Source organism: Mchenga conophoros, linkage group LG3 (genome assembly GCF_057382185.1).
Source record: "Mchenga conophoros isolate Kocher_MC1m ecotype Shallow Benthic linkage group LG3, M_conophoros_male_GT1.1, whole genome shotgun sequence".
Lineage (NCBI taxonomy): Eukaryota > Metazoa > Chordata > Actinopteri > Cichliformes > Cichlidae > Mchenga > Mchenga conophoros.
Window position 1 is genome coordinate 77,924,700 of NC_140528.1, and position 27,535 is coordinate 77,952,234.

Here is a 27,535-nt window from a genome sequence, read left to right on the forward strand (position 1 = left end):
CCGTTTGGCTCGACACCACCGAACAGAGGCAGCAATATAATATAGCTAACATTAACAGTGCAGTGAATCCTGCTTGTGCCGTGATATTCAGGACTGCAAACCGAGCAGCATCACTGACTTTCAGCTTGTTGTGTTTGTGGATATATGACTGACTTTAATTATCCATAAAATTATCACATTCTCTGTAAGATTAAGGTCGACTATATATATATATTTTGAAGTAGAGGCTTTAAAACCAAGTTAACGCTGAAAGTAGAAACATCAAACATCGTATTTTGCCACAAAATTATCCACACCTACCGCCGCGCTATGAATTGTGGGATATATGGGACCACGAAGCGTGCACCGGACCACGCTTGATATTTGGGGAAATCGACGGCGCATTTGGAGTATGCATTTGAAGCACATGGAATAGACGCGTTCCCTGACGCTCCTCCATGCCAAACTTAGAAATCAATTTTTACGGTCTCCTAATTTGAGAAAAAAAGAAGCCAACTATTGTAATCTTTATTGTATACAACTAAGGATGCCCAGAAAACTGGGTAAACAGACTAACTCTTCATTACGAAGTATGACTTCGGTCAACGCTGCTAGTGCTGAGGCTAACCCTACCGTTAGCATGGTCTCTCCCGAGGACAAAGAAGACAGCGATACTGAAGAGATGCCGCTACTATGGGAGAAGATCTCTAACAAAATTCTCCGTCATATAAATGAAAGGTTTGATAATTTGGATCATACTCTTCAAGCACTACAGGAATCCCAAAGAGATCTACTGGAGAAAGTGAAATCTATGGAAGAGCAAGCCCTAAATCAGGAAAATCGACTGTCCCGCTTGGAGAAAGTGGTTTCCATCTTGGAGAGCAAGAATAAAGCATTGACATTAAAAGTGGATGACTTGGAGGGTCGATCGCGCCGAAATAACATTATGATCATCGGCATCCCTGAGAAAGTAGAGGTACCCAGACCGGCTGAATTCATTCAAGATTTGATCCCTAAACTCCTCGGGGAGGATCATTTTAAATCCCCGGTTATTGTTGACCGAGCACACCGCTCGTTGAGACCTCCATCGGCGGCGGGCGCAGCACCAAGACCATTGATTGTACGAATCCACTTTTATTGGGATAAAGAACTCATTCTGCGGCTGCGAAGAGACCGAGCGTTGGAATACCAGGGTCACAAGGTGCTCATCTTTCCGGATTATACGCCGGAGGTGAGGCAGCAACGGCGTGAGTTCAGCGAGGTGTTGAAGACATTACGGGAGAAAAAAATGGAACACAGTCTTCGGTATCCTGCTAAACTTCATGTGAAATACAATGGACATCTGAAGGTCTTTGCTACACCGGGTGAGGTGTCTGTGTTTATAAACTCCGAGTTGAATAGTACGTAATTGAGCTGTATGAGTTAAGCTTCTTTTGTTAAAGATTCCTTAATGTTCTGAGAGACCAGTATACTGATTTTTTTCTTTCCTATTTAACAGTTTGTTTGAGCACGGAGTTAAGCGTAGTGTTTTCTTTTCTCTGATTGAATGGAATACTCCGTGGAGGAATGTGTTGAAGGCCGTGTGCCCAGTGGCCTTGAGCCGAGAGGGACGCCAGTACTTCAGTTTAGAAGTGCTTTATGCGGGGGGTGGGGGTGGATGGGGATTGGGGAGTGCCTATGGGGTTATTTCTTTTTTCTTTTTTCTTTTTTTTGTATGTGTGTATCTGTACGTGGATGGCGATGGAAGTCGATATCTGAGCGAGTTTGATACATGATGTTTGGGTTAAACAAAGAGTCTTGCGTTGAGGGAAATGATGTAAAAATAGTCTCTTGGAATGTAAAAGGTCTTGGACATATAATTAAAAGAGGTAAAGTTTTTTCACATCTTAAATCACTTAAAGCAGATGTAATATTCCTTCAGGAAACTCATAGAAATATTAACAACCAACAAACATTAAGAGCAAAGTGGATATCTCAAGTGTATCAAGCTCCTTTTACCAGTAAGGCCGGAGGTGTTGCGATTCTCTTTAAAAAGAATGTTTCATTTTGTCCAGACTCTGTGGTCGCTGACCCATATGGCAGATACCTTATAGTCACTGGTCAAATTAATTCAATACCGATAACCTTGCTTAACATCTATGCTCCAAATGTGGATAATCCTGATTTTTTTAAGAATGTTTTCAACTTAATACCGACAGTTACCGCCAACATTATTATTGGTGGTGATTTTAACTGCTTTCTCGACATTTTTTTGGATAGATTATCTACAAAAGCCCCCTCCAATATTAGGTCAGTGCAAACTTTGAATGATTTAATTAAAACTAGAAATTTAATTGATATCTGGCGTTTACAACACCCTACTGAGAGAGCCTATTCATTTTTCTCTCATGTTCATAAAACCTATACTAGAATTGATTATTTTCTGATATCCTCTGAGCTGATGCCCATAGTTGTTGATTCTAATTACCATAATATTGTAATATCTGATCATTGCCCGGTTTCAATGGTCTTTAAAAACATTTTGACCAAAAAATATAATTGGCGTTTTAACCCTTCCCTTCTGAATGATCAAGAATTTATTAAATACCTTAATGCAAATATGGATATGTTTTTTGCCACTAATGATAATGGAGAAGTTTCAGATTCTATTTTGTGGGAGACCTTTAAAGTCGTGATGAGAGGTCATATTATTTCCTTTGAATCTTCCAAGAAAAAAATATTGGGAAAAAGACTTAAAGAAATAGAAAATAAGCTTCCTGAATTGGAAGAAGTATATAGATCATCTTTGTTGCAAACTGATTTAAATGAAAATTTGAAATTAAAGTATGACTACAACACAATTTTAAATAAACGTGTTAGCAATCTTCTTTTGAAGCTCAAACAGAGACATTTTGAATTTGGAGATAAACCAGAGAAACTGCTGGCAAACCAGCTTAGAGGGGAACAAGCAAAACGAGCAATTCAAAAAGTGATAATGAAATCGGGTAAGGTAAGTACCAATCCAAAGGAAATTAATACTTGTTTTACCAAATTCTATAAAGATTCTAGTAAAATTAAACCATCTCAAAGTGAGTTTAGCAACTTCTTCGATCGGTTAGCTATTCCTCAATTAGACAAAGCCCTGAGAGATGAAATTGCTTGGAAAAACAGCTGGCCCAGATGGATTTGGTAATGAATTCTATAAAGCCTTTCAAAACAAAATTATTCCACTCATGCTTAGGATGATAAATGATTCCGTTAAAAATAAAAGGTTACCAGCTTCACTTTATGAGGCAAATATTTGTTTGCTTCATAAAACTGGAAAGGAGGAAGGCATCCCAGCAAATTATAGACCCATTGCTCTTTTAAATTGTGATCATAAAATCATAACCAAAATCTTAGCTACAAGATTGAGTAAACATATTTCAACAATTATACATCCTAATCAAACAGGATTTATTCCTGGTAGATGGTCATTTAATAATGTCCGTTTATTATTAAATACAATTTACTCAGGTTATGGAAAAGAGGTTAAAACAGCAGTACTTTCTCTGGACGCTCAAAAAGCGTTTGATCAGATTGAATGGTCTTATATATTTGAAACTCTAAAACAATTTGGTTTTGGGGAGTACTTTAGGGATTGGATTAAAATGATTTATCTGTGTCCGGTGTCCTGTATTCTTACTAATGCAGATAAATCCTCTCCCTTTCAATTACAACGCGGGGTGAGACAGGGGGATCCCCTCTCACCGCTTCTTTTTGATATAGCTCTGGAGCCCCTAGCCATTAATATAAGAAACCACCCAGGTATACAGGGAGTTAAATTTGGGAAGGTGGAAAGTCTTGTTAATATGTACGCAGATGACTTACTGATCTGCCTTTCCAAACCAGAAATCTCATTCCCTAATCTTTTAAATTGTATTAAACACTTTGGGAAATTATCAGGATATATGATTAATTGGGATAAATCTGAATTTATGCCAATAACAGATAATCTATGCCCAAAGTTCCTCAGCTCACTCCCATTCAAATTAGTAACTACGTCCTTTACTTATCTTGGTCTTAAGATCTCTAAAAATCCCAAACTCCTTTATAAATTGAATTTCTTGGAAATGCTGGATAAGCTCAAAGAGGATATTAGAAAATGGAAACTGCTTCCTCTGTCTCTGATCGGTCGAATAAATGCAGTTAGGATGGTGTATTTGCCACGATTTTTATATCTTTTTCAAAACCTTCCTATTCATTTGCCACTTAAATTTTTTAAGCAGCTTGATTCATTGATTCACTCATTCATTTGGGCAGGAAAACCCCCTCGGATATCCATGGCTCATCTTCAAAAAAACACTTCCTGCGGGGGGTTAGGTCTCCCTGTGTTTAGACATTATTATTGGGCAGCAAATTCAAGAGCTCTATTGTACTGGCAGTGGGGTTCGCTTTTGATTATTGTCATGACAAGCTTCCGATCTGGCTCCAGGTAGAGGCAACAACAGTATCTGAAGCCTCATTACCGGTCTTATTGTTTTCAAACACGGGTTCTTGTAATAATTCGCTCAGTCGTAATTTTGTTGTTAAACACTCCTTAAAGATATTAAATCAAATTAGGAAATCTCTCAAACTACCTGATTTTTCAGTAGGAATGCCAATAACACATAACTACGTGTTTAAACCAGGTAAAATGGATAGGGTGTTTTTAGAATGGGGGGAAAAGGGATTGAAATACATTGAGGACTTATATACAGATGACAAATTTATGTCCTTCCTTCAACTTCAAGAAAAGTTTCAGTTACCTCAATCACATTTTTTTCGTTATCTTCAAATAAGGAATTTTGTTCAACAAAACTTTTCAGACTTTCCACTGAAGCCACGAAGTTATACTTACTTTGATATAATTCGGAAAGCAAATTTTAAACATTTGATATCTCAGTTTGTTAAGTGCTTTACAATCCCAGTTGATTCCGACCGAATTAGGAAAACATGGGCTGAAGACCTCGGGGTCTCTCTGTCTGAAGAGCAATGGTCAAATTGTTTGTCCAATATTCAGAAAGGCTCAATAAATGCCAGATATAAACTAATCCAGTTTAAAGTCATTCATAGACTACACTTTTCTAAACTCAAACTTAACCGGATCTATAATTCTGTATCCCCCTTATGTGACAGATGTAAAGTTGGTGAAGGTTCCCTTGCACATTTATTTTGGCATTGCCCTGTTTTGAATGCTTTTTGGAGCCAAATTGGTTTTCAAACCAATTTAAGAAAAAAATACCACGTGATGGTACATTGGCTATACTTGGATCATTTGCATCAATCGAATCTTTTTCCTTTTCACAAAAACAGATAATTACAATGGGTATGCTGGCTGCAAAGAAACTTATTCTTTTACAGTGGCGGTCTTCTTCGGCCCCGTGTTTTAACAGGTGGCTTAATGAGATGGTGTCTGTGGCCAGGGTGGAGCAGATAAGATTTGATAGAAAGGGGAAACTGGCGAATTTTTGTATGATTTGGCAACCATTTCTAGAATTCTTAAAAGAATAATTGATCATAATTTATGCCTCACACTCCACGTGAATTATTATTATTTATTTATTTTTTAGTCTATTTCACTCTTTATTTAGTTAATATTGTTATAATTCTTTTACTTTTATTTTTATTTTTTTTGGTTGTTGTTTTTTTCCTCTTTTTTCTTTTTCTTTTTTTTTCTCTTTTTTTTCTTTTCATGCTTATAAGTTCACAAATGTTAAAGACAGTAATTGTTCTCGGTTGATTTGTATAAGCATGTTATGTTTAATTTAAATGCAGAAATAAAATTTAAGAAAAAAAAAATGCGTACTTCAAGCGTGCGGTCTCTGAATTGGGACACAGCCCCTGTCTTCCTCTGTTAAGTGTTGGGTCATGTGTTTTTCTAGCATCACGTACTTCAAGTCACAGGATTACTTTCAAGCTTGGGTTCAGATTCATGTTCATGTTTATGTTTCATGTCACCGTTTTCATAGTTAATCCTAGCTTCCCCAGTTTAGGCTATAGTTTAGTTTCATCATTGCCTTTTGTTTCTACATTTCGCTGTCAGCCATAATTAAAGACTTGCTTTTTGTTAAATCCAGTTATGTCCCTCGTGTTTTCCTGCTCTTCTGGCAGGAAAACCTAAAGCTTATTTTGTGCTGTTTGAGTTTTTATTGACCCTACTGGCAAACATCTGTATTTAGAAAGTGGTAAATCAAATAGATATTCATCTTGGGAAAGGAAGTGAAATGAAACAAAGATTAAATTAAATTTGCTGTTACTTGTTAACAGTAATGTGGGGGTTCATTTTACTATCTATAAAATGACTGAACAGGAATAAACACTGTCTTGAGCGAGCCAGTTTGAAATAGTTTAAGCACCACGTGACACTCTGCCACTATTGCATTGACAGTAGTACACTGAGAGCAACCTTTCTAGTGAACACACCAACTGCGGAGTTGTTAAAGATTTACTTAAAAAGTTTAAACCTGCTATGTTTCTGTGTTCTGTTAGAAATAAAATGCAGTTTTATGAGATTCACAAGTTATTGCATACTTCTTCTATTTATATGTTAAACATAACTAACATAACTTAAACATACTACACATATGAACTATGCCACAGTGACTTTTAATCAATGCCATAGGCAACTGTTGTGTATGCTGCCACCAGATTTGTTCAGGGGGAAGTGAATTGCTGCTCAGAGTAGAAGAAACGCCTTTTCCCACCTGCTGTTTGTGAAACCCCTGTGGGTGGAGTTGTTACTTTTCATAATGCACTGGAGATCCTAATTTCTCTTTGTGCACATTCAAAGTGCAAGAAAACACTTTCTTGTCCACACTTTATTGTAACTTGAATAATATCTACACTTAGCAATAAACCAGGAATAAAAAACAGTTCTGTGTCCATGTAATAATTTGAGTTTATACCCCAGAGTCACCTCAAATGTGAACAAACTACTATAGAGAAACAGGATGCTTGGTGCTCACAGCTGGCGAGGAGCAAGGATTCAATTTTGTGCACACGTGTGCACACAAATTAAAAAACTACACAATTTCTCACTTTTTTACTGTAGACTCTGACATGGGAGAAAAAAAATTAAGATGAACTTTTGTGAGATCTCGCAAAAAAACTCTCGCAAAAGTGTTGCGAGATCTCGCAAAAGTTTTCAATGCTAGTGTCCCTTTTTCTATTTAGTGCGATTTCGTATTTCGTTTTCGTATTTTTTCTGCCCCTGATCTTTATTTGAAAAAAGAGAAGAAGAAAAAAAGGGCATATTCATTTTTTTGGTGAGCAGACAAAATGGAAAATGATGATTGTTTTTTGTACTCAAAAGGAGAGTCAAATCCTCCAGGGGAGGTAGGGCTGTGGCCTGAGCACAAGTGAACTCACAAGGCCTCTACATACAGCAGAGCATTATAGCCAAGTTCAAAACAAATGTACACGATAATATGAGATGTTGTATGTGTATAAACCCATATGGAAAAGATGTATATAAATCTTATAAAGTTTGTATCTGTCTTGTGTGAAACTTGTATGAAAAGCATATAAGAGTGAAAACAGATATAAGATCCCTTGAAAAATTATATAATGAAACTTGTATGTTTTGGATACTAAAACAATATATGAAAGTAATGAGAAAGTGGCCACTTTCATGAGTAAATCATGTAAGCCGTAATCACGTTTTTACTATTTCTTTTCCATATGGGAATATTTGGGATATAATTAAATTTAAGTCAAGTAATATCCATCCATCCATCCATTCGCTTCCGCTTATCCTTTTCAGGGTCGCGGGGGGTGCTGGAGCCTATCCCAGCTGTCATGGGGCTGGAGGCAGGGTACACCCTGGACAGGTCGCCAGTCTGTCGCAGGGCCAACACACAGGGACAGACAACCATTCGCACTCACATTCCCTCACACATTCAAACCTAGTGGCAATTTGGATTATCCAATTAACCATGCATGTCTTTGGACAGTGGGAGGAAGCCGGAGTACCCGGAGTGAACCCACGCAAACACGGGGAGAACATGCAAACTCCACACAGAAAGACCCTGGCCTGATTGAACTCAGGACCTTCTTGCTGTGCGGCAACAGTGCTAACCACCATGCCACCGTGCTGCCCAGTCAAGTAATAAAAAATTAAATTTCCTGCACCTCTAAAACTTTATTTATTACTTGTGCTTTGATATCAAAGTCTGTCTGTCACAGGAGAACTTAACCACTGACAACAACTATCAAATGACTTTGTTTAATTCAGGTACAAAAGTGATGGTACTTTAAACTAAACACCCTGATGTGCTTTTGAGTCTCCTAATAAGAAATAACAGAACTCAATGATGGCTCTAATTGGATTTATGGTATTTCTATTAAAGTCATGTCATCAAGTTTATGTAGTAAGGCTATTGCTACTGCACCTGCATCTTATTTGCAAGAAAGGGAAATAAGAGCATCATCTCTATCTCATCGTGTCACATTAACCCGGCTGGTGTTCCTCACGGGCCTCTGGTCAGTTCACTGTCCCTTGACTCTTGTGCTGCTGGATCCTTTTCTTGGCTGTTTGTGCTGCCTGGATTCTGTTGGACTGCCCGCGCATCCAGTGGCAGGGGAGGCACAAGAGCCGTGGAAGTGCGCCGGGGCTCCCAGGCGGCTCGGCTGGCGTCAGTCCCTCCATCTCCCCAACGTCGGGCTGTGCAGGTTTCGGCCACCATTTGGGCCAGCTCCTTCCCTGGCTGGCCCGGTCCTGGGACACACAGATGCATCCATCTCACATGCAGCAGCATCGCAGACCACACCTGCTACACTGTGGACTCTGTTTCTTTTTCTTTCTTGCGATTTATCAGAAGAATAAAGAATAATTGCTTTCTGGAGAAAGGTCTTATGGGCAGATAAGACAAAAACTGAGGTATGTTTGGAGGACTGGTGAGTCTTTCAAACTGTACCAGCTTTTAAGCATGTAGGTGGTGGCTGTAAAGTAAATTTACAACAGATTTTGCATCATGTTCATTTGAAACATCTTTCTACTGTTTCAGGCTGGGTTTCTTTCTTAGGTTCTAAGTTTCAGACCACAGTGGACTGGGTGTGATGGGTTATCCATGATGGAGAACAGTTTTTTCAGTGACCTCCTGTCGCTGTGTTTCGGTCTTTTGTAGATGGCATTTTTTGATCATGTATTCTTTTCTTTTTTTTAAAAAAACATTTGCTATGGAACATGAAGTTGTAAATCAAATGGAAGTTGAAACCCAACTTCATGATATAACAGCATATCTTTTGTTGTCAAAAAAGTGTTGACTTATCTTAACTCAAGAACTCTTTGACTGTGACTATCTGTCATGGTTCCTGGTCCATGACCCAGTGTTTCTATGTTTGTTTCCTGTTTCCTGTTGTGTTTGTTGTTTGTTTTTGGGTTTTTTGTTTGTTTGTTTGTTTGTTTGTTTTTGGGGGGGATTGACAGGCTCTGTTCAGTTTTGCTTCCTACTATCCTGTTGGTTTGATTATTTCTACTTGTGTTCCATGTTTTCCTCTGCTTACGTGTCTTTCACATAGCTGTTTGTTTCCTTGTTTCCCTTGTTTCCATCGATGCTCCTTTATTCTAGCTCTTTGTTTCCAGTTCTTAGTTTCTAGTTTTAAAGTTTTGTGTTTAGCTATGGTTTATAACTTTACAGCAATAAAACTCCCTCCTTTTGTACATCCCTTTGTGTTCTGCATCCTTCATTAGGGACCAACCTTTGCCTGCCACACAGCCAACCATGACACTATCAGCATTGTAACAACTGCCAGCTTTTTAATATAGTACCACACGTGTACATCACTGTGTATTGGTCTTTCATGTGGATTTCCAGTGATATTGATTCATGTTTGTGGCTGTAATGTGACAAAATGTGGAAAAGTTCAAGGGGGCCAAATACTTTTGCAAGCCACTGTAATGCAGCAAAACAACCTGAAGAGCCGGTTGGGAGCCGAAAGAGCTGGTTCTCTAAAAAGAGCTGGAAATCCCATCACTACCAGTTACTTGAAGACAGAAGCTGGCTATACACCTTCTGCAGTTCTCACAACACTTGATTTTTCAGTACAGAAATGCAGTGTTTGACTGAGGTGCCCTGCTACAAAGCTCATTTTGAATAGTGGAGTAAATTCTTCTACGTATCAAGAATGGACTTCGAGGAAGTGATCCAAACATGCTCAAGCTCTAAAACTTGCCAGTATTATCAGGGTTAGCAGGGTAATTAAATTAGGGTGTGGTTACTGACCTGTTTGCTCACATCTAATATATTCTTATTTTGTTCTGTTTAAGTTTTTATTGACCCTATTGGCAAACATCTGTATTTAGAAAGTGGTAAATCAAATAGATATTCATCTTGGGAAAATTAAGTGAAAGGAAATGAAGATTAAATAAAATTTGCTGTTACTTGTTAACAGTAATGTGTGGGTCGATGTTACTATCTACAAAATGGCCAAACAGGAATAAACACTGTCTTGAGAAAGCTCACATGGCCCCTTTGAAATGGTTTAAGTAAAACATGACACTCCGCCTCTATCGCATTCACAGTAGTACACTGAGAGCAACCTTTCTAGTGAATATACCAACTGCGGGCTTGCAGAGCGTCAGACACACAACGATGAACTTCTGCTTTATAACAGCTTTAAGTCTTTGTAGCTTCTGTAAGTATAGTTTATTACACTTAACATCAATATTAACTTATTATTGTTTGTTTAACCCATCATCAACTACATTTGCTTATTACCAACTTTACTATTTAGAAAATCGAATTCCCCATCATGTTATCTGACAGTAAGTCTCTAAAGAACATTTGTCTGTTTTTTTCATTGTTTCAGGGGGAATTTCCATTTCAGCTTCTGATTTTCAGACTGTAGAGGTCCAGCCAGGTGAAGATGTGACTCTGCAGTGCACTAACAACTCCAAATGGGACTCTTTGACTTTCTGGTTCAGAATGGTCAGCAGTACCACAGTCAGCTGCATCTCTCTTTCTTTAACTTCTAAATGTGAGGTTACATACAGTGATGGATTTCAAAATGGAAAATTTGAAATGACAACCAACATCTCCACTCTTTTCCTCAAAATCAAGAAAGTGGATCAATCTGACTCTGGGCTGTATTTCTGTGGATTTTATGATGGATGTCTGGTTTTCAGTGTGACGCATTTAAACGTTGGTGGTAAGATTATTGTATTATTGTAGTCTTTGTTTTGATTTGGTTCCCATTTTTTGAATATTTCTCTTTACCAAAAAAGTGGACCACATCAGTCCAGCTCTGAGGTCCTTACACTGGCTGCCTGTCCGTCAGAGGATAGACTTTAAAGTTCTGATGCTGGCCTATAAAGCTCTGAATGGTTTAGGACCAAAATACATCAATGACCTCCTGACCCAGTATGAACCATCCAGATCCCTCAGGTCATCTGGATCCGGTCTTTTATCAGTTCCCAGAGTCAGAACCAGACACGGAGAAGCTGCATTCAGCTTTTATGCTCCTTATATCTGGAACAAACTCCCAGAAAGCCTCAGATCAGCTGAAACACTCAGTTTATTTAAATCCAGGTTGAAGACTCACCTGTTCTCAGCTGCATTTGAATAAAGCACCAAATCCACACTTTAAGCTTAAATTTCAAAACTTACATTTAACTACTGATTTTATCTACTGTTCTGATTTTATCTGTTTTGATTTTATATACTGTTGTTTGTTTGTTTGTTTGTTTGTTAATTAGTTAGTTAGTTTATTTGCTTGTTTTATTCAATTTTAAATCATGCTTTTTATTTGTTCTTGTTTCTAATGTCTCTGTAAAGCACTTTGAATCACCTTGTTGTTGAATTGTGCTATACAAATAAACTTGCCTTGCCTTGCCTTATCATTAAGCTACACTTCCTACATTGCATATAATAATAATAATAATGGATTGGATTTATATAGCGCTTTTCAAGGCACCCAAAGCGCTTTACAATACCACTATTCATTCACTCTCACATTCACACACTGGTGGAGGCAGCTACAGTTGTAGCCACAGCTGCCCTGGGGCAGACTGACAGAAGCGAGGCTGCCATATCGCGCCATCGGCCCCTCTGGCCAACACCAGTAGGCAAGTAGGGTAAAGTGTCTTGCCCAGGGACACAACGACCAGGACAGAGAGCCCAGGGATCAAACCGGCGACCTTCCGGTTACAGATGCGATTCCCAACCCCCTGAGCCACGGTCGCATATATAGTTGAACCCCGGCTTACGAAGACCCCATTAAATGAAAAATTAAAGTTACAAAGGCACTTAACGGCAATATTTCTGCCTGTGGTACGGCAAAATGCCCACGCTGGCTGAGCTCAGAATGCCCACAATGCCTTCCGAATGATGTGATAACCCCTTGGCTTTTGTACTTGCACTTTGCTGTTCCACGTGAAAGACATATTGTTGTTGCATTGCGCTATTTCATGTGCTTTTCGTTTGCAATTAGCCTATTGTTCATTCATAATGGTGTGAAAAAAACTTTCTGCAAGTGATTCGAGTGAACAAAGAAGCGTAAAGTCTCGATGGAAACAAAGAGATTATTGATATTAAATTATTGATAAATATGAGCAAAGTCCTCCTCCACCAAGAACTTCGTCTTTAGCCAGCATCGCCTCACTCAAAAGGCGATGGAAAAAGGTGCTTTTACTTATGAAAATTTTGACTTACGAAAGACCCTCTGGAACGAATTTATTTCGTAAGTCGGGGTTCCACTGTACAACAATGTGGATGCTCTATATTTTTATAATTATAATTATTGAATCAATAAAAAACTAATTCAGTGTCTTGTTTTCAAAAGACACTGATGAGCCTGTGGATGACATGGACAGCAAATGTAAACGTAAGATTTTTCTAAAAATGTATTTTATTGTGCACATGTACATGATTTAAAAGCTATAAAACAGTTTTGGAGGCTTTAATTTTCTGCATTTTTCTTGTAGAAGAGTCTGACGTTGCAGCTAAGCTGACGAACGTCACCTTTGGTGTTCTGTCTGTTTTCCTCCTAATGGTCATCATTGGACTGGTTGTTCAAAACGGGAAACTTAAGCAAGGTACTTTTTAAAACATACAACAGCTTTTCTTGTATTTAATCTTCATGATGTGCAGTAATGAACAGGAAGTAACTGTGGTGTTTTTGCCTTCTAGCTTCTAAAGAACAACAACATCTGGACCAAAGTGAGGTGACTAAATTTAAGTGTGATCTATGCTGCTACCAGATAGTCTCTAGTTTTTCTCCTTTTTTAGTGGCCCTTTTTTGGTGCATGGTTTAAACATAACTGTGATGAAAATTCTGACACCTGTTAAGTTGCATCTTTCTTGTTACAGAATCTCTAATAAAACAGTAAATTCCACCTACATTTCTGAACAACAGAGTATTTCATTGTGGAACCTGGATCAAACTTTGACTTGTGTATATATATATATATATATATATATATGCATACTACATGTGCAACCACATGTCTGAATCTGAATCAAAGATACCAGTTAATACAAATACATGTGAACCGATGTGGTAACACACAGCGCTGTGTGTCCGTTAGATATATATCTGTCTTCATGACTGAAAAGATTTTATGCTGTCTTTTATACTTTGACTCATACACTTACTTTGTTTATACCTAACTTGTTAACAAAAAATCACCTTTCTTTTTTTACTTAAAAAGCTTAAACATGCGTGTTTCTGTGTTCTGTGTCAAATAAAATGCAGTTTTATGATATTGATATGATAAGTTATTGCATACTGTCTTTTATTGATATTTTAAACATACAACTTAGTTAAACAAAACTAACATACCTTAAACATGCTATATTTAGGGACGATGCCACAGTAACTTTTTATCAAAAACAAAAGAGGGCCACAGGCAACTGTTGTGTATGCTGCCACCAGACAGGTTCAGAAGGGAAGTGAATTGCTGCTCAGAGTGTAACGAATGGCTATTTCCCCCCTGCTGTTTGTGAGACACCTGTGGGTAGAGTTGTCACTTCTGCTTTTCATTTTGCACCGGACATCCTAATTTGCAGAAAGAAAGAGACAAATGGGTGAGTTTCATTGACTTCTATCAGCAGAGAGCAGCACACTGCAGTATGACAATCACAATAGAAACAGTCTGTGGTTTCGAGTAGATGATAAAACAGGCAGCTTTTCTGTGTAGGGAAATAAACTGTGAAAGCCTAAATAAACATATTTAGAAGCAATATCCAATAAATAGATCATCCTCATAACAAATGTGGGGGTTTTTTTATTCTCATTGACACTTCTGGTGTAAATATCTCTACACAACAGGAGAAATGCATGCATGCTCAGCACTTAAAACTTCAGACAGACTGACTCCTTGTCAGCCTGGGTACAGCACTAAAAAAAAACCTTGGGCCATTTTTATTTCCTTTTATAAGTGATAAATAGTAAGATGGCTTTGCTTTGCTGAGGGCTATTTTAATAGCTAACAAACAGCTTTTCCTGGCCAATTAAATTTTTAAATGAGTGTAAACCTCAACAGTTTTTGTGTTAAATGCTTTAAGTTGTGTGTGTAAGAGTGATACCAGAGAGTCAAGCCCTGTTATGGGCATCACTGAGACAGCCAGTGGGTTACAAAGAAAAGTGTCATTACTGCTCTAATTACAGAAGACCAGAGAAAACTCGTCCAATATTATTTTTGCAAAGTTACACACCAGCTCAACATTAATTTTAGTGACCTCCAATTACAGCAAACAGATGTCATTGTTGCCAATGTAAATTCAATTTTACTAAATCTACACTTACTCTTAGCCAGTAGTTTCAAATACTCTTTACTGCCACCTGCTGGACTGAGGTTGAAAGCAAGTGCAGACAGCTACATGTATTTTCAGTCTGATTATGTAAATAATTCCACTGTGTTGGAGAAGAACAAAAGAAATGTTCATTGTTAAAGCAAAGGTCAGTGCTACATAGCTAGCTTAAACAAACTACCACATGTAAATCTTACATATTGTTGACTTGGACATTTGCAGTGTCGGGGCAGAAAAGTTCAGGTAGCATTAATTTGTGGTATAACAGTAAAGTTGACCAAGTATTTTTCAGTGTCGGGCAAAGCATTCCTACCGTTTAAATGAGCTACGACTGACAGCCATAATTGCTGTGGAGAAGCAGGGATTCATACGATGTGGCCTGTAAGGTAGGGTCAGGAGAAGTGTATTCAAGTGTTGGTGCTATACTCTTTGCCCTTCTGACAGCTGTAAATAAACACCTATCACATCTAGCACAGCAACTGTCTGGCATTCTGGCTAAATTAAAATCAAAGGATGGCTGGAGGGCAAATAACAACAGTACTGTTTCCCTCTAGGTGGGTGTGTCCTGGTAGCTCTGAAGTTTAGCTTATCACAACATGTGTCAAGTTCTTTCTTAGCTAAGAATGATATCTTACGTTAAAATGAGGAACAATAAAGAATGGGCAAGGATTTCAGTCTCTAGATGTGCAAAGCTGGTAGAGACATACCCTAAAAGACTGGCATCTGTCATTGCAGCAAAAGGTGGTTCTACAACACTTTTCAGTTATTTATTTGTAAAAAATGTTTGGAATCATGTATGATTTCCGTTCCACTTCTCACGTGTGCACCACTTTGTATTGGTCTTTCACGTGGAATCCCAATGAAATTAATTCATGTTTGTGGCTGTAATGTGACAAAATGAGGAAAAGTTCAAGGGGGCTGAATACTTTTGCAAGCCACTGTAAGACTTGCATAAACTAACATCACTACCCTCAAGGTTGAACTTATACTGGTATCATTCCATTGCTATCAATTAATTATCACTTTTATAGAGGTCAGATATCCACTAAAGATATAATCATGTTGTTAATTTGCTTGTGTTATTTGTGTGCATGTACGCCAGCCTGCAATTTATGAAGCAACTGGCTTTCTTATTGCATGACTGTTTCTAAAATACTAACCTGAATATAAACTTTTAACTGCAGGAGCTATCCAGCTAGCTAGATAGAGAGATGCTGGTTTAGTCAAAGCTTAATCACATAGACTATTATCATGTCCTGCAGTTATAAAAATCAAAGACAAAGTTAATGTGCCAGTGTCAGGAAAGGTTTACAAAAGCATTACTGAGACTGTCTAACAAACAAACCTAACAAACAAGCGATGATATCCTGATTTTTGTTGCTGCGCTTTTCTACAAGCACCCGTGCAGTTGGTCTGCAGTCAGTGCAGTCAGTTTAAATATATAAGAACAGCCCACCTCTTTGTCTAGAGATCACTTTTGCAGGAGCACCATTCAGTTAGTGCCACTGCAGTGGCCGTGTGCACAATGGTGAACTTCAACTTGCTATCATTTCTACTCTATACTCTCAGTAAGTACACCTATCTATTTTTTTTATCAGTAGTTAGTTGCAATTTGTTGTTGCCATTAAATTACGTTTACAAAAGTTTATTGACAACATAAATTTTAGGTGTTGTTTCGTTCTTTGGAAAATTGTCTTTTATGAATACTTGTTGATTGGTTCAGGCTGGATATCTGTTTCACTCGCACAGTTTTACACTGTGGCGGTTGAGCCTGGACAAGAAATCACACTGCAGTGCTCCAACTTCAGCAGTTTTGCAACCCACATATTCTGGTTCAGACTGGCCGACAGACTCAATGCCAGTTGTATCTCTTTTATGCCCACTGCTAATAGTCGTGCTACCTTCTGTGATGGATTTCAAGATACTAAATTTAAGATGACATCCAACACCTCTGTGCTATTTCTCGAAATTAAACAAGTGGATTCATCTGACTCTGGGTTATATTTCTGTGGAGAGTTGAACATGGGAAGGCCAAAGGTTTATACTGCAACATATTTGAAGGTTCAAGGTAAGATTTTTCTTTTGCTTTGATTTTTGAGTAATTGTCACAAAGGCAGAATATCCTATATGTACTATTTCTTTTTTTCAGTTGACGTTCTTTTAGAAGATGGGTTAACCAATCTATCAACTGTGATCCTCGGCAGTTTAACTGTTTTCCTTTTACTGGTCATCATTGGTCTGGTTGTTAGCATCAGGAAACTTCATACAGGTATTTATGTGTTTGAATTTAAACTGAAATTGCAAAGTTTTTGAGTAAAGAACTGATAGATGTACTGTTTCTGTCATTTAGCTCATGACGAGATGCAGAATTTGCAACACAGTGAGGTAATCTATTTTAACCTTGGATTCCAGTTGATTTCCTGATATATTGTCTGATTCAGTTATTTAAACTGTTAGCTTACTGCCTGTGACCTGGTGGATGTCAACAGGTTAACATTTAATGCTTTGAGATGAGTGACTTTAAACATTTTCCATTACAGAATGCAGAGTCTGATGCCATGAACTATGCAGCACTGAGTTTCCATACCAGAACAAAAATGAGAAGGCCTGCACCACAGAGGGAGCTGGAGCCAAATGTTTTGTACGCTGCTACGAGATAGACTCACAAAATAACAGGAACACCAGCACAAAGTGAAAGCTATCATATTTATCTGCTTGTGGAGTTCTGTACAGTTGGTGTATGTAAATCTTTACAACCACCTTTAACAAAAAAACACTTTTTCTAATAAAGATTAATACAAAAATGTGCAGTAACTGCTAATACCTTCTCACTTTCTAGCTATCTTTCCGTCTCCCAACGCAGCTGCTTTGACTTTATCTGAGAGCAAACCATTGTGATTGGTAGGTAGGTAATGGAGGAGGAGTTAGTGAAGACTGATAAATAATGAAGACTATTTTTTGTATTGAGAGTTAGTGAGGCTCTGCTTTAGTTTAATAGTGAGAGGGGCATAAAGGTGTTTAAGATATGTTGAACAGGAAGAGACAAAACGCTGTGGTCTGAATACCACTGAAAATATCACAGGGCTGTCTTGCAAACATTTGTTTTTTTAGGTCATAATCTTCTGAGCGCCATGACTGTCTTAAAATGACTGTGGTTATGGTCATGCAGTGTCATTGAACATAAAGGTTGAAACCACTGTAGGAATTATACAAGGAGTAGTTAAACTGTATTTTAATATTCTAGTATTAAAATGGAGTTTATAAATAGATATTCTGTAATGTCTTTATTGTTAGCATACTTTGTTAGTAGGCCTGTTGAACTGCTAGTTAACAGAAATATCTAATCAGGTAGTCACATAGCACAAAGGATATATTTACACATATGATGGTTTACAACAAAATGCTGCTTGTATTTAAAAGTGTTGGAAAAAATGCTTTACAAATGGATCTTACCAGTTTAAATATCAGTGAGTCAAGTAGAGAAATATAAATGGTAATACAAGAACAACATTCAGCATGTATACGCAATTTTAATTCAACAAAATAGACGGGGAAAGCAGCCGTATTTCTATATGGTCACCAACTGTGACATGAAAATTGTTTTCTGAGCATAAAAATTTGCTCATTTCATAATTTTGGTGGAAAAAATTTTGTTCTACATCATTTGAACACAAAATTTCCAACTATAATGAATTTTGAAAACCTCACACTTTATCGGAAACAGCTTCAATCACCTGTGCAGGTTAACAACATGTTTGTGGCATTTGCACTGTCTATGACTGTACGCCACACAACACGCATCAGTACACATTACTGGTGTCACCAGTGTTCCCTGATTATACAGCAGATTATACTCTATTTATGGATGATACGTTCACAGTGAGGCAGTTCTTCAGTGTCATTGCTACACTTTTCACATAATTCTAGTTGATGCCTGTGGTTCATTTACCTTATACAGCATATCTGTGTTGCATTACTCTATTAGTAGTGCAATGAGAGTCCAGTAGCAGTGGCAGCAATGGAAGCAGTGACAGTGACAGGCTAGTCCTACTGTGATTTGGTCTCAGTTTGTAAAAAAAAACCCAAAAACTTTAATCCAAACACACACACAATGTACTTGAATGACGTGGGTACTCAGTCTTTGCAAGATAGTTAGCTCACTCTGCATGGTAAATTGACTTCTTGTAAACCTCCAGTTTCCAAGTTCTAAGATGTTTTTGTCCTTGCTTTGAGCTTCCACTTACACTCTGCACACTTTTGCCTGACCTCTTGGCGCTCCTTTCCTACCTTAAACCACCTGCCTCCCTCCACATCACACTTGCCATTGGCACCAAGTAAGGCAGAAAATCCCCTCTCACTGCCCAAGTCACATTCAGAGACATCTTAATATCCGTTTCTGACCAATAACCAAACTATACTTTCACTAAGTGGCGCTCCCTCCTAACCTTGACTATCACCTCGATTCCTTTGTTATTTCCTCTTGTGTTTATAAAGACTTGAGACTGAAAATGCTTCACTTTTCAATCCTTGTCTGCTATTGAGACTTCTCTGCCTGGTGTTCACAGCCCATAACAGATTGATTGATCACGAACAATTCAGATTCACTTCAGTATATGTTAGGGGTGTAATTACACAAAATACTTAAAAGAAACATATTACACTTGTTACATTTTTAAATACAGTGCATTACGTTACGTTTGTACTCTTTGTTGAAGTGATTTGTTATATTCTTCATTATATTACTTTCATGTTACCTTACACATAGCATGTTATTCCCATTGCATTGGGCTACAGCAGCAGAAGACCACAAATGGTGCTGACACCTAAAAATACAAAGCTTCAAATCAAATTAAACAGGCTCAGTAAAACTGGACAAAAACAGTGCCTGATCTGACAAACTGCTGTCACATTATTCAGGTCTGTTAGGGTCAGAATTTGGGGTAAACAATATGAATGGCAGTGTGACCTACTCCTCAAAGAAGGTGAAGGAGGGTCTGAGATGGAAAACTCCAGCAGGAAGTTGTCAGGCTCTGGGGAGACTGATGTTGATGTCTGACATTCAGGCAATCACTCCCTGCACTACACTAGTGTTTCTCTGTGTGCTCTTCTCAAGGCTGTTTCTGAATATTCCTGACATGCCTCCTATATTTACTCTTTAAATGAAAAATAGACACAAGAATACATAGAGAAAGTCTAACTTCTTTTAACTTTTAATTTTAATAAAAAAAGACGTTGAATAAACAAAAACAGTAATCAAAAACATGGGGACATTAATAACAGATTAAAGTGTCTCTCAGCTGACAACCTTGGATCTTGCTTCACTCCCACCCTCCCACTATGGACATTATAACCAGAGATGGGCAGTAACTGTAATCCGATTACTTTTTTCAAGTAACGAGTAAAGTAAGGAATTACTATTGCAAAAACGGTAATTAGATTACCGTTACTTTCACGCAAGCACGCTGCGTTACTGCGTTACTAAAACCGTGATTTTTTTGCAAGAATGTCTCATCACAGTGACGTAAGCGAGTGCGATGTTCGTGACAACAGCTGTGTGCAGATCAACAATGGATAATATATCAGTGCAGGAGAGAGTGTGAGCGTGCAGCGTTTAAAGCGTGGAAGTACTGACCTTACTTTGAGTTTGATTCCATAAAAAGTGACAAAAACATTAGCGTCCATCGTGCGTGGGAAGAAAACTTCTTTTTACAGCGAAAAAGACCCCATAATTTCCGAGCAAGCACCGAGTGCGCTATGACGTAATGGGAAACTCACAGAGAAACTCGCGGATTCTTCCGCTGACCGCTGCGGCACACCTGCACCAGGGTAAACCTCCGCCTACCCTACTCCTGCTTTATAGGTGGAAAGTAGAGCAACAGGACCGTTAGTCTTTGACTTTATTTATTTTCTGCTGTGTTTTACTTGCATCTATTTGAAAGAGTGAGTGTAAACACAAAGAAATGTTTTATTTTATGTGCTGGAATGTGCAGAAAAAAGGTTTAAATGTTAAACTAATTTCTTCCAGGAATTGATAACACTTTAGGGAGTCCTATTCAGATAAAGATAAAGACTAATACTGTTTATAATTATGCAGGCTGACATGTCACAGGGACTGTTATTGAATATTAAGTTTATTAATACTCATTGTTTGTTCCAGGTTGGATCTCTGTCTTAGCCTTCGAGTTTCACTATGTGGAGGTTCAGCCTGGTGAAGCAGTCACACTGCAGTGCTCCAACCTTAGCATTTTTGTGTTTACTTATCCTGGTTCAGAATGACCAACAGATTCAACGCTAGCTGGATCTCATCAATTATCAGCCCTGAGAGCAATGTGACTTTCTATGAAGGATTTCAAAATGGCAAATTCAACATGACATCCAATCTTTTCCTACACCTGGTGCACACCCTGAAAAACCTCCAGACACTCGGATGGAATTCAATAATGGAACTGATGTGCACAGCATTTCAAAAAGGACAGGTCATTAGAAGACACTGAACATCGTTTATTGGTAAAGGGAATTCAATGATGGTATTTGGAAAAACTCTGTGGCTCATTATAGCAGAACTAAAACGAAGTGGGGTTTGGAATTAGGACAGGACCCTCCCGAGTGTGGTGTTAAAGGTAGAATAGAGGGTTGGCTGGAGCACTGCAAGACTTGGAGAGTCCCTACGAAGAAGGTTGCAGGCAAGAATGAAAGATGAGGAGTGTGATTTCAAGTACACAGAATGGAGGCTGACTGACTGACTTGAAGAAGGTGGGCAAAAAGATGATTGGACTGGAACAATGATGTCAGCATTGAGTTTTACAGTTTGGGAAAGTGGAGGTGAGATAAAGAATAAACCAGCAGTCAAACACAGAGAAAGCAAACGAGTGATTAAAGAGCTTACTTACTGAAGTTACACTTAACTTCACGTCTGTAGACAGATGTGAAGTGAGCAGTCTGCACCAAAACTTGTGAACAGTAACAAAACCGACTGAATAATGACTGTGATAAATATTAGACAAAAAAACAACAAAGAATATCTAATACTGTATAAATTTACTGACACGTCTCTTGTAAGCAGTTAGCCCTTTACCCTAAAACTTTACTTACATGAAAAATTGTATCAAACTGGATTTTAACGATGCCTAGTTTTCTTACTCAGTGTCAGTTTGCACTCGTGCTCCTAAAAGCACCGTCACTGTCAGTCTGACTGTACATATAAAAGCACAGCCCGCCTCTTTATGTACAGATCACTTTTACCGAAGCACAGTTCAGTTAGTGACACTGAGGTAGTGCTTGTCTGAAAGATGAACATGAAATCAGTTTTACTCTGCACCTTCAGTAAGTACATTTATCGCTTTCTCACATTTACTTCTATACAGTAATCCAGCAGAACTGAACCTTGCGTACATGTCATTAATGCTCATTATTTGTTCCAGGTTGGATCTCTGTCTTAGCCTTCGAGTTTCACTCTGTGGAGGTTCAGCCTGATGAAGAAGTCACGCTGCAGTGCTCCAACCTTAGCAGTTATTCTGTTCACTTATTCTGGTTCAGAAGTACCAACAGACCCAGCGCTAGCAGGATCTCATCTATGGTCAGCCCTGAGAGCAGTGTGACTTTCTATGAAGGATTTCAAAATGGCAAATTCAACATGACATCCAACATCTCTGTGCTATTTCTTGAGATCAAACAAGTGGATTCATCTGACTCTGGGCTGTATTTCTGTGGTGAACTCAAGAATGAAATGTTTATAGTTTATGGTGCAACAAATTTAAAGGTTCATGGTAAGATTGTTTTTATTTTTTCTCCATTGTTCCATTAACAGCAATTAAAACATGTACTATCTTTATTACCAGTCAAAAAACTAAGGATACTCTCATTTATTATTCCTATTATTTATTTGTATTAAATAATGTATTTATTTCTCTTTCTTGTAGAAGGTAGATCACAAAATCCATCCACTATGACCCTGGGTAGTTTAACTGTTTTCCTTCTACTGGTCATCATCGGTCTGATTATCATGATCAGGAAATTTCATACAGGTATTGAATTATTTAAACTTAAACTAAACATGCAAAGGTTTTTAGTGGATAACTAACAGATGTAGCTTTTCTATCAAATAGCTGAAGATGATGGACAGAATCCACAACGCAGTGAGGTAATCTGTTTAAACCGTAGATTCATATCGATTGATTTATATATTGTCTGATTCAATCATTCATATATTAACATCCACCGGTCACCAGCAATCAGTCTTGGGTTATGGTAACTGAATACATTTTTACATTTTTAGAAACTAAAACTAAAATTTTGTCTAACCCTTCACATCAGTCTAGACAGATTGCCTATGACCTAGTGGATGTTAAGAGATAAATAAATAATGTGCAGGATTAGTGACTTTCAACATTTCCAACTTTTTTATTTACAGAATGTGGACTCTGATGTCATGATCACTGCAGGGCTGAGTTTCCCTCCCAGAACAAAAATCAGAAGACGTGTGCCACAGAGAGAGCTGGAGACCAATGTTGTGTACACTGCTACGAGATAGACTCACAGGAAAAGCACCACAAAAGCTCTCTCACCCATTTTGACATTACTTGAGACAAAAATAGTGTGACTGATGGTTGATGGGGGACGAGCTAGTGAGGACTTTGATGTATAGCTTAGATTATGGTGAAAGTGAGTGAAACTCTGCTGTAATAGTAAGACAGATGCAGTTTACCTTGTTTAACAGGAAGAGACAGCGACTGTGGTCTGACAGTCAATGAAAATCACATCTCTGAGGCTCATTTTACAGACATTGTTAGTGGTAAAATTTCTGTGCCATTTTACAAGCATGATCAAGACTCTGCAGCAACTAAATTAATAATCTAAAAAGCCGATGCAACATCTTGCCACTGTGACATCCACCTGTCACAGCTACAGTCTCTTCACTGTGCAGTTAAAGCTCTAATGTATTATCTTGAATCTTAATGCAAAAATGCATGTATATAATCACACTTAAAATCTCATTAAAGCTGATGTAGTTATAAAAATGTGTATAATTTTTTCTGGTTTGCTCACAACTTATGTGTAAAAACTGAAATGAACTACCATTCTGTGTGAACAGATATAATATCTTTATTGATGAATTCTGGCTAATCCTCTGTTAAAATGCACCACACATAAGTAGATTAATTAAAATATGATTATAACCTACATTAAAACCAAAAGACAACCGTGTGGTATGTGGAGCTGTACTCACAGCCAGAGATGTAGCAATATATTCCAGAATCCTATGTTGTTCAGTGAGTTAAGCCCAACTATATCAGAAAAATAATTCAACAGTTTAAGTATATTTAAGTGTGTTGGGTCTGCGCTTCCACAGGCCCCGCTGGTTTAGAAACTTACTCCCGTTAACGACAAGGACGCAAGACGAACAGCGATTTTACTTTACTACCTCAACGTCAACGTCAAATCTCTTTCACTCTTTCTTGATGCTTGCTGTTCAAAGTCTCCTCTCCACGATCTTCTGGAAGCCCAGTAGCACAGCCCTCTGTGGGATATCTGCTGTGCTCCTGAAGCCTCTCTCCTGGCCTCAGCTTCCATCTTGTAGATGTCCCCCTGCAGTCGCTCCTTCTGATGACACCTGCAAGTTAAAAATTGATACTTCTCTTTTGCCACATGGCTCTTGCCATGTGTCAACACCACACAATGAGACATGCACAAGAATGTTATACCTCCTCTCTGAAAAATTCTCCAGGGTTTCCCTCTTGGAGCAGCTCCACTCCAAACCTGTAACCCTGTGTCAAAACATTAGTCAGTGGTTAAATGTTAAAGTTTGTTCAATTCCCAGCTCCACCTGGAGCCTGTATCCTTGCCTGCAGGACAAAACCCTGTAAGTTAAAACAAACCTCACATTTGCAAACAACTGTAGCTCATAAGAGTAATAAAGTATTCAGCATCACAGAGACAAGTATCATGTGCAGGTTTATTCTAAATCATGAAACCCCTACTTTTATTTTATTTTATTTTTTGCCATAATTTGCTCCAAATCATTGATCATCTCAACTTCATCAGTGACTTTCCTTAGGTTTGTCACTCACTTATTTTATCACTATGAGCTCAATAGTGGTCAGATAATGAGTCCCATATTAAACTATTCTGTAATTACTAAAAAAATTATTTTTTCTCATGTCACTTGTCTGTCTGTGCTGAATCCTTTACAAGCACTCTTAAAGAAACATTAGCAGTACCATCCTAGGTCAGGCCACGGTCATCCAGATTCCAGAGGTGCTGTAAAAAGCCATAAAGTTAACACTCTGCTATAAAAAGAAGTAACACTGGTTTCAAACACAGTATGTCTCACACTGCATTCACATTTCCACTGTAACATTCACGTTTTCCCAACAACACAGTGTAATTGCGTAATCAACACACAACCTGTAACACAGTTTCCTTCACACAAAAACCCAGTAACCCAGTAGAAAATATAAACCGATTGTCCTGCTGTAAATCACATGATTAAATCACATGATTAACCCTCTGCTATAGAAAAGTAATGTAAATGTTAGCGCTGCGCAGGTGTAACACACTTTCTCACAGTGACCTCTGCATTTGGCAATACTAGGTCATAAATAACACACCGCTGGTAAATTCACAGACACCCAAAAAAAATTACAGCTAAAAGGTTAAACTTGCAGAGTTCAAATAGTTATGTGACCCAAAGTTTCCTCCTCTGGTCTCCTCCTGCTCCTGCAACAAAAGACAAACACATCGATACATCCACCCCTTTGTCATGTCTGGGTGGGGGTTAACCTGGCATAGTGGTGTCAAGTCAGTCAACTCTTGTCAGTTTTATCAGTCCAGTCAGTTCCCTATTTTAATTTTCACTCATTCATTCATTCACTCATTGCTGATAGTGGAATCTATCATCACATTTCGCTTTCACCCTCAGCAATATTACGCCATTTCAAAAAAGAAAAAGAAGAATTTAGATTGGATTACCTCGCTGAATCGGACTACTATATTTCTGATTGTTCCAATAAGTGACTTTCTCCCGAGACCATTTTAATGTGGAGAAACTCACTTTGCTGGAAACGCATCTCCATCCAGTCAGGTGATGGGTTTTCTTTCTCTCTGATGCCGTTTGCACACACTGCTGCTGGACCTGCTCAGGACTCTGCTGTTGTCTCTTGGACTGCTGTCAACTGTTGATGTATGCCTGTACTTCTGGAACTGCACTCCTTGTCTTCAGGCAGAGGTTAGCTTCCGTGGAGCTTGCTTCTTCAGGGTGAGGAACACATAGGAGTTAAGTTGTAAACACAATTCAGCCAAAAATTCGGCCTGAGTGTTTCTTAATGATGTTAACCTATAATTTTCCTCCAACTGCTGCACGTGGAAAATTGATTCAGGTCTGCTTTTCACCTACAAGTGACAAACTAAGACATTTTCATTATTCTCACTGCTTAAAACAACACATCTCCTCTCTCTGGTTCTTGAACTCTCCTTTCTTAAAAACAAAAAGTGAGATTGCAGTTGTTTCAGGCTGAGAAACACCAAACACTCTTCATATTGTCATTGCCTTTTTTTTTTCATCAACACAACTATTTTATTTCTTTTGTGTCCACTAGGGAGAAGGTGACCTGCAAAATCACCTCTTCCCCAGTTGGAGACCACTTCACACATACACCGTGACATCAAATATATTCACACTCTGTTTTTCATCTGCTTTGTTCAGAAATTCATTTATTTCTTCAATGATCTACATACTACGTGCTGCCCGGTGAATACTTTTCAATGTATTCCATCCCCTGTCAAGGCAGACTTACTCAGTTTATTCCCCATTACAAGACAACAATCAGTCACACTCACACAGACCACATCTGGCCCGCACTCGCTCACACGCGCGTTCACACACAAACAAAATAGGCACCGACAAGAGCTCTACCCTCCTTACATATTGGTGGAGAAACCAAACACTCAACACCCTCAGCAGCGGAGAAAAAAAACTCCTTTCGGTGCAGAAACCATCTTTCACCATCCTTAAAAAACTGGCGGTGAAACCAGACCTCCTTGAAAACTCGTCTCCCCCTCCTCAGTGGACGCTATGTGTTGGGCTCCAGCTTGGAAGGATCAAATAAATGTTGGGTCTGTGCTTCCACAGGCCCCGCTGGTTTAGAAACGTATTCCCGTTAACGACAAGGAAGCAAGACGAACAGCCATTTTACTTGCTAGCAAGGGAGGCTGGTTGGAACAAGGCTCTTGGAGCTAAACGCTCCTCACCCGTCTCTTAGCCAGCATCAAATAAACAGCCTTCCTTGCCGTCTTTTCATTGAAAGCAGTTACAGTAAACACAAGCACCACCCATTCTAAAAAACTCCTCTGGTCACAAAAGATAAGGTACTGTGTGTGTATGTGTGTGTATGTGTGTGTATGCCTGTGCGAGAATGTGTGTGTGTGTGTGTGTGTGTGTGTGTGTGTGTGTGTGTGTGTGTGTGTGTGTGTGTGTGTGTGTTTGTGTGACCTCCTGCTTACCAAAGGGTCATAAAGGCAGGAAGCTTACTAAACAGCAATACAGAACCTTCACATAACACTACAGCCTCCCCGACCAACAGACTGGCTGGGGAGGTCGTCAGAAACAAAGGAATGTCTTTGATCCTACAGTTTGTACTAACATTTACAAATTTGAGTAACACAATGACAACATTTAACAATTTGACTACAACAACGTGTGTTAGTAAAAAAAAAAACAATACTTGATTTTGAATATGACATGGTTATTGGTGTCAGACAGACTGATCAATGTATTTCAGTAATCTGCTGATGTTTAACTAAATAACCAC

General features: G+C 38.5%; 2 protein-coding genes across 3 annotated transcripts; both read left to right on the forward strand.

The window, feature by feature from the left end:
* The first annotated feature begins 16,254 nt into the window (after positions 1 to 16,254).
* On the forward strand, positions 16,255 to 17,389 carry LOC146580617 (uncharacterized). Of its 2 annotated transcripts, none has more exons than XM_085269642.1 (5): positions 16,255 to 16,297; positions 16,453 to 16,797; positions 16,879 to 16,998; positions 17,080 to 17,114; positions 17,270 to 17,389. In XM_085269642.1, exons 1-5 carry the CDS (start codon positions 16,255 to 16,257, stop codon positions 17,387 to 17,389), a joined length of 663 nt encoding a protein of 220 aa, XP_085125768.1. The 2 variants fall into 2 exon arrangements, with proteins under 2 accessions (XP_085125768.1, XP_085125769.1); XM_085269643.1 differs by having other exon boundaries at positions 16,894 to 16,998.
* A 4,569-nt stretch (positions 17,390 to 21,958) lies between these two features.
* LOC146580618 (T-cell surface glycoprotein CD8 beta chain-like) lies at positions 21,959 to 23,355 on the forward strand. Its single transcript, XM_085268080.1, has 3 exons — positions 21,959 to 22,052; positions 22,151 to 22,495; positions 23,171 to 23,355. Exons 1-3 carry the CDS (start codon positions 22,019 to 22,021, stop codon positions 23,257 to 23,259), a joined length of 468 nt encoding a protein of 155 aa, XP_085124206.1. The 5' UTR covers positions 21,959 to 22,018; the 3' UTR covers positions 23,260 to 23,355.
* Positions 23,356 to 27,535: the final 4,180 nt, after the last annotated feature.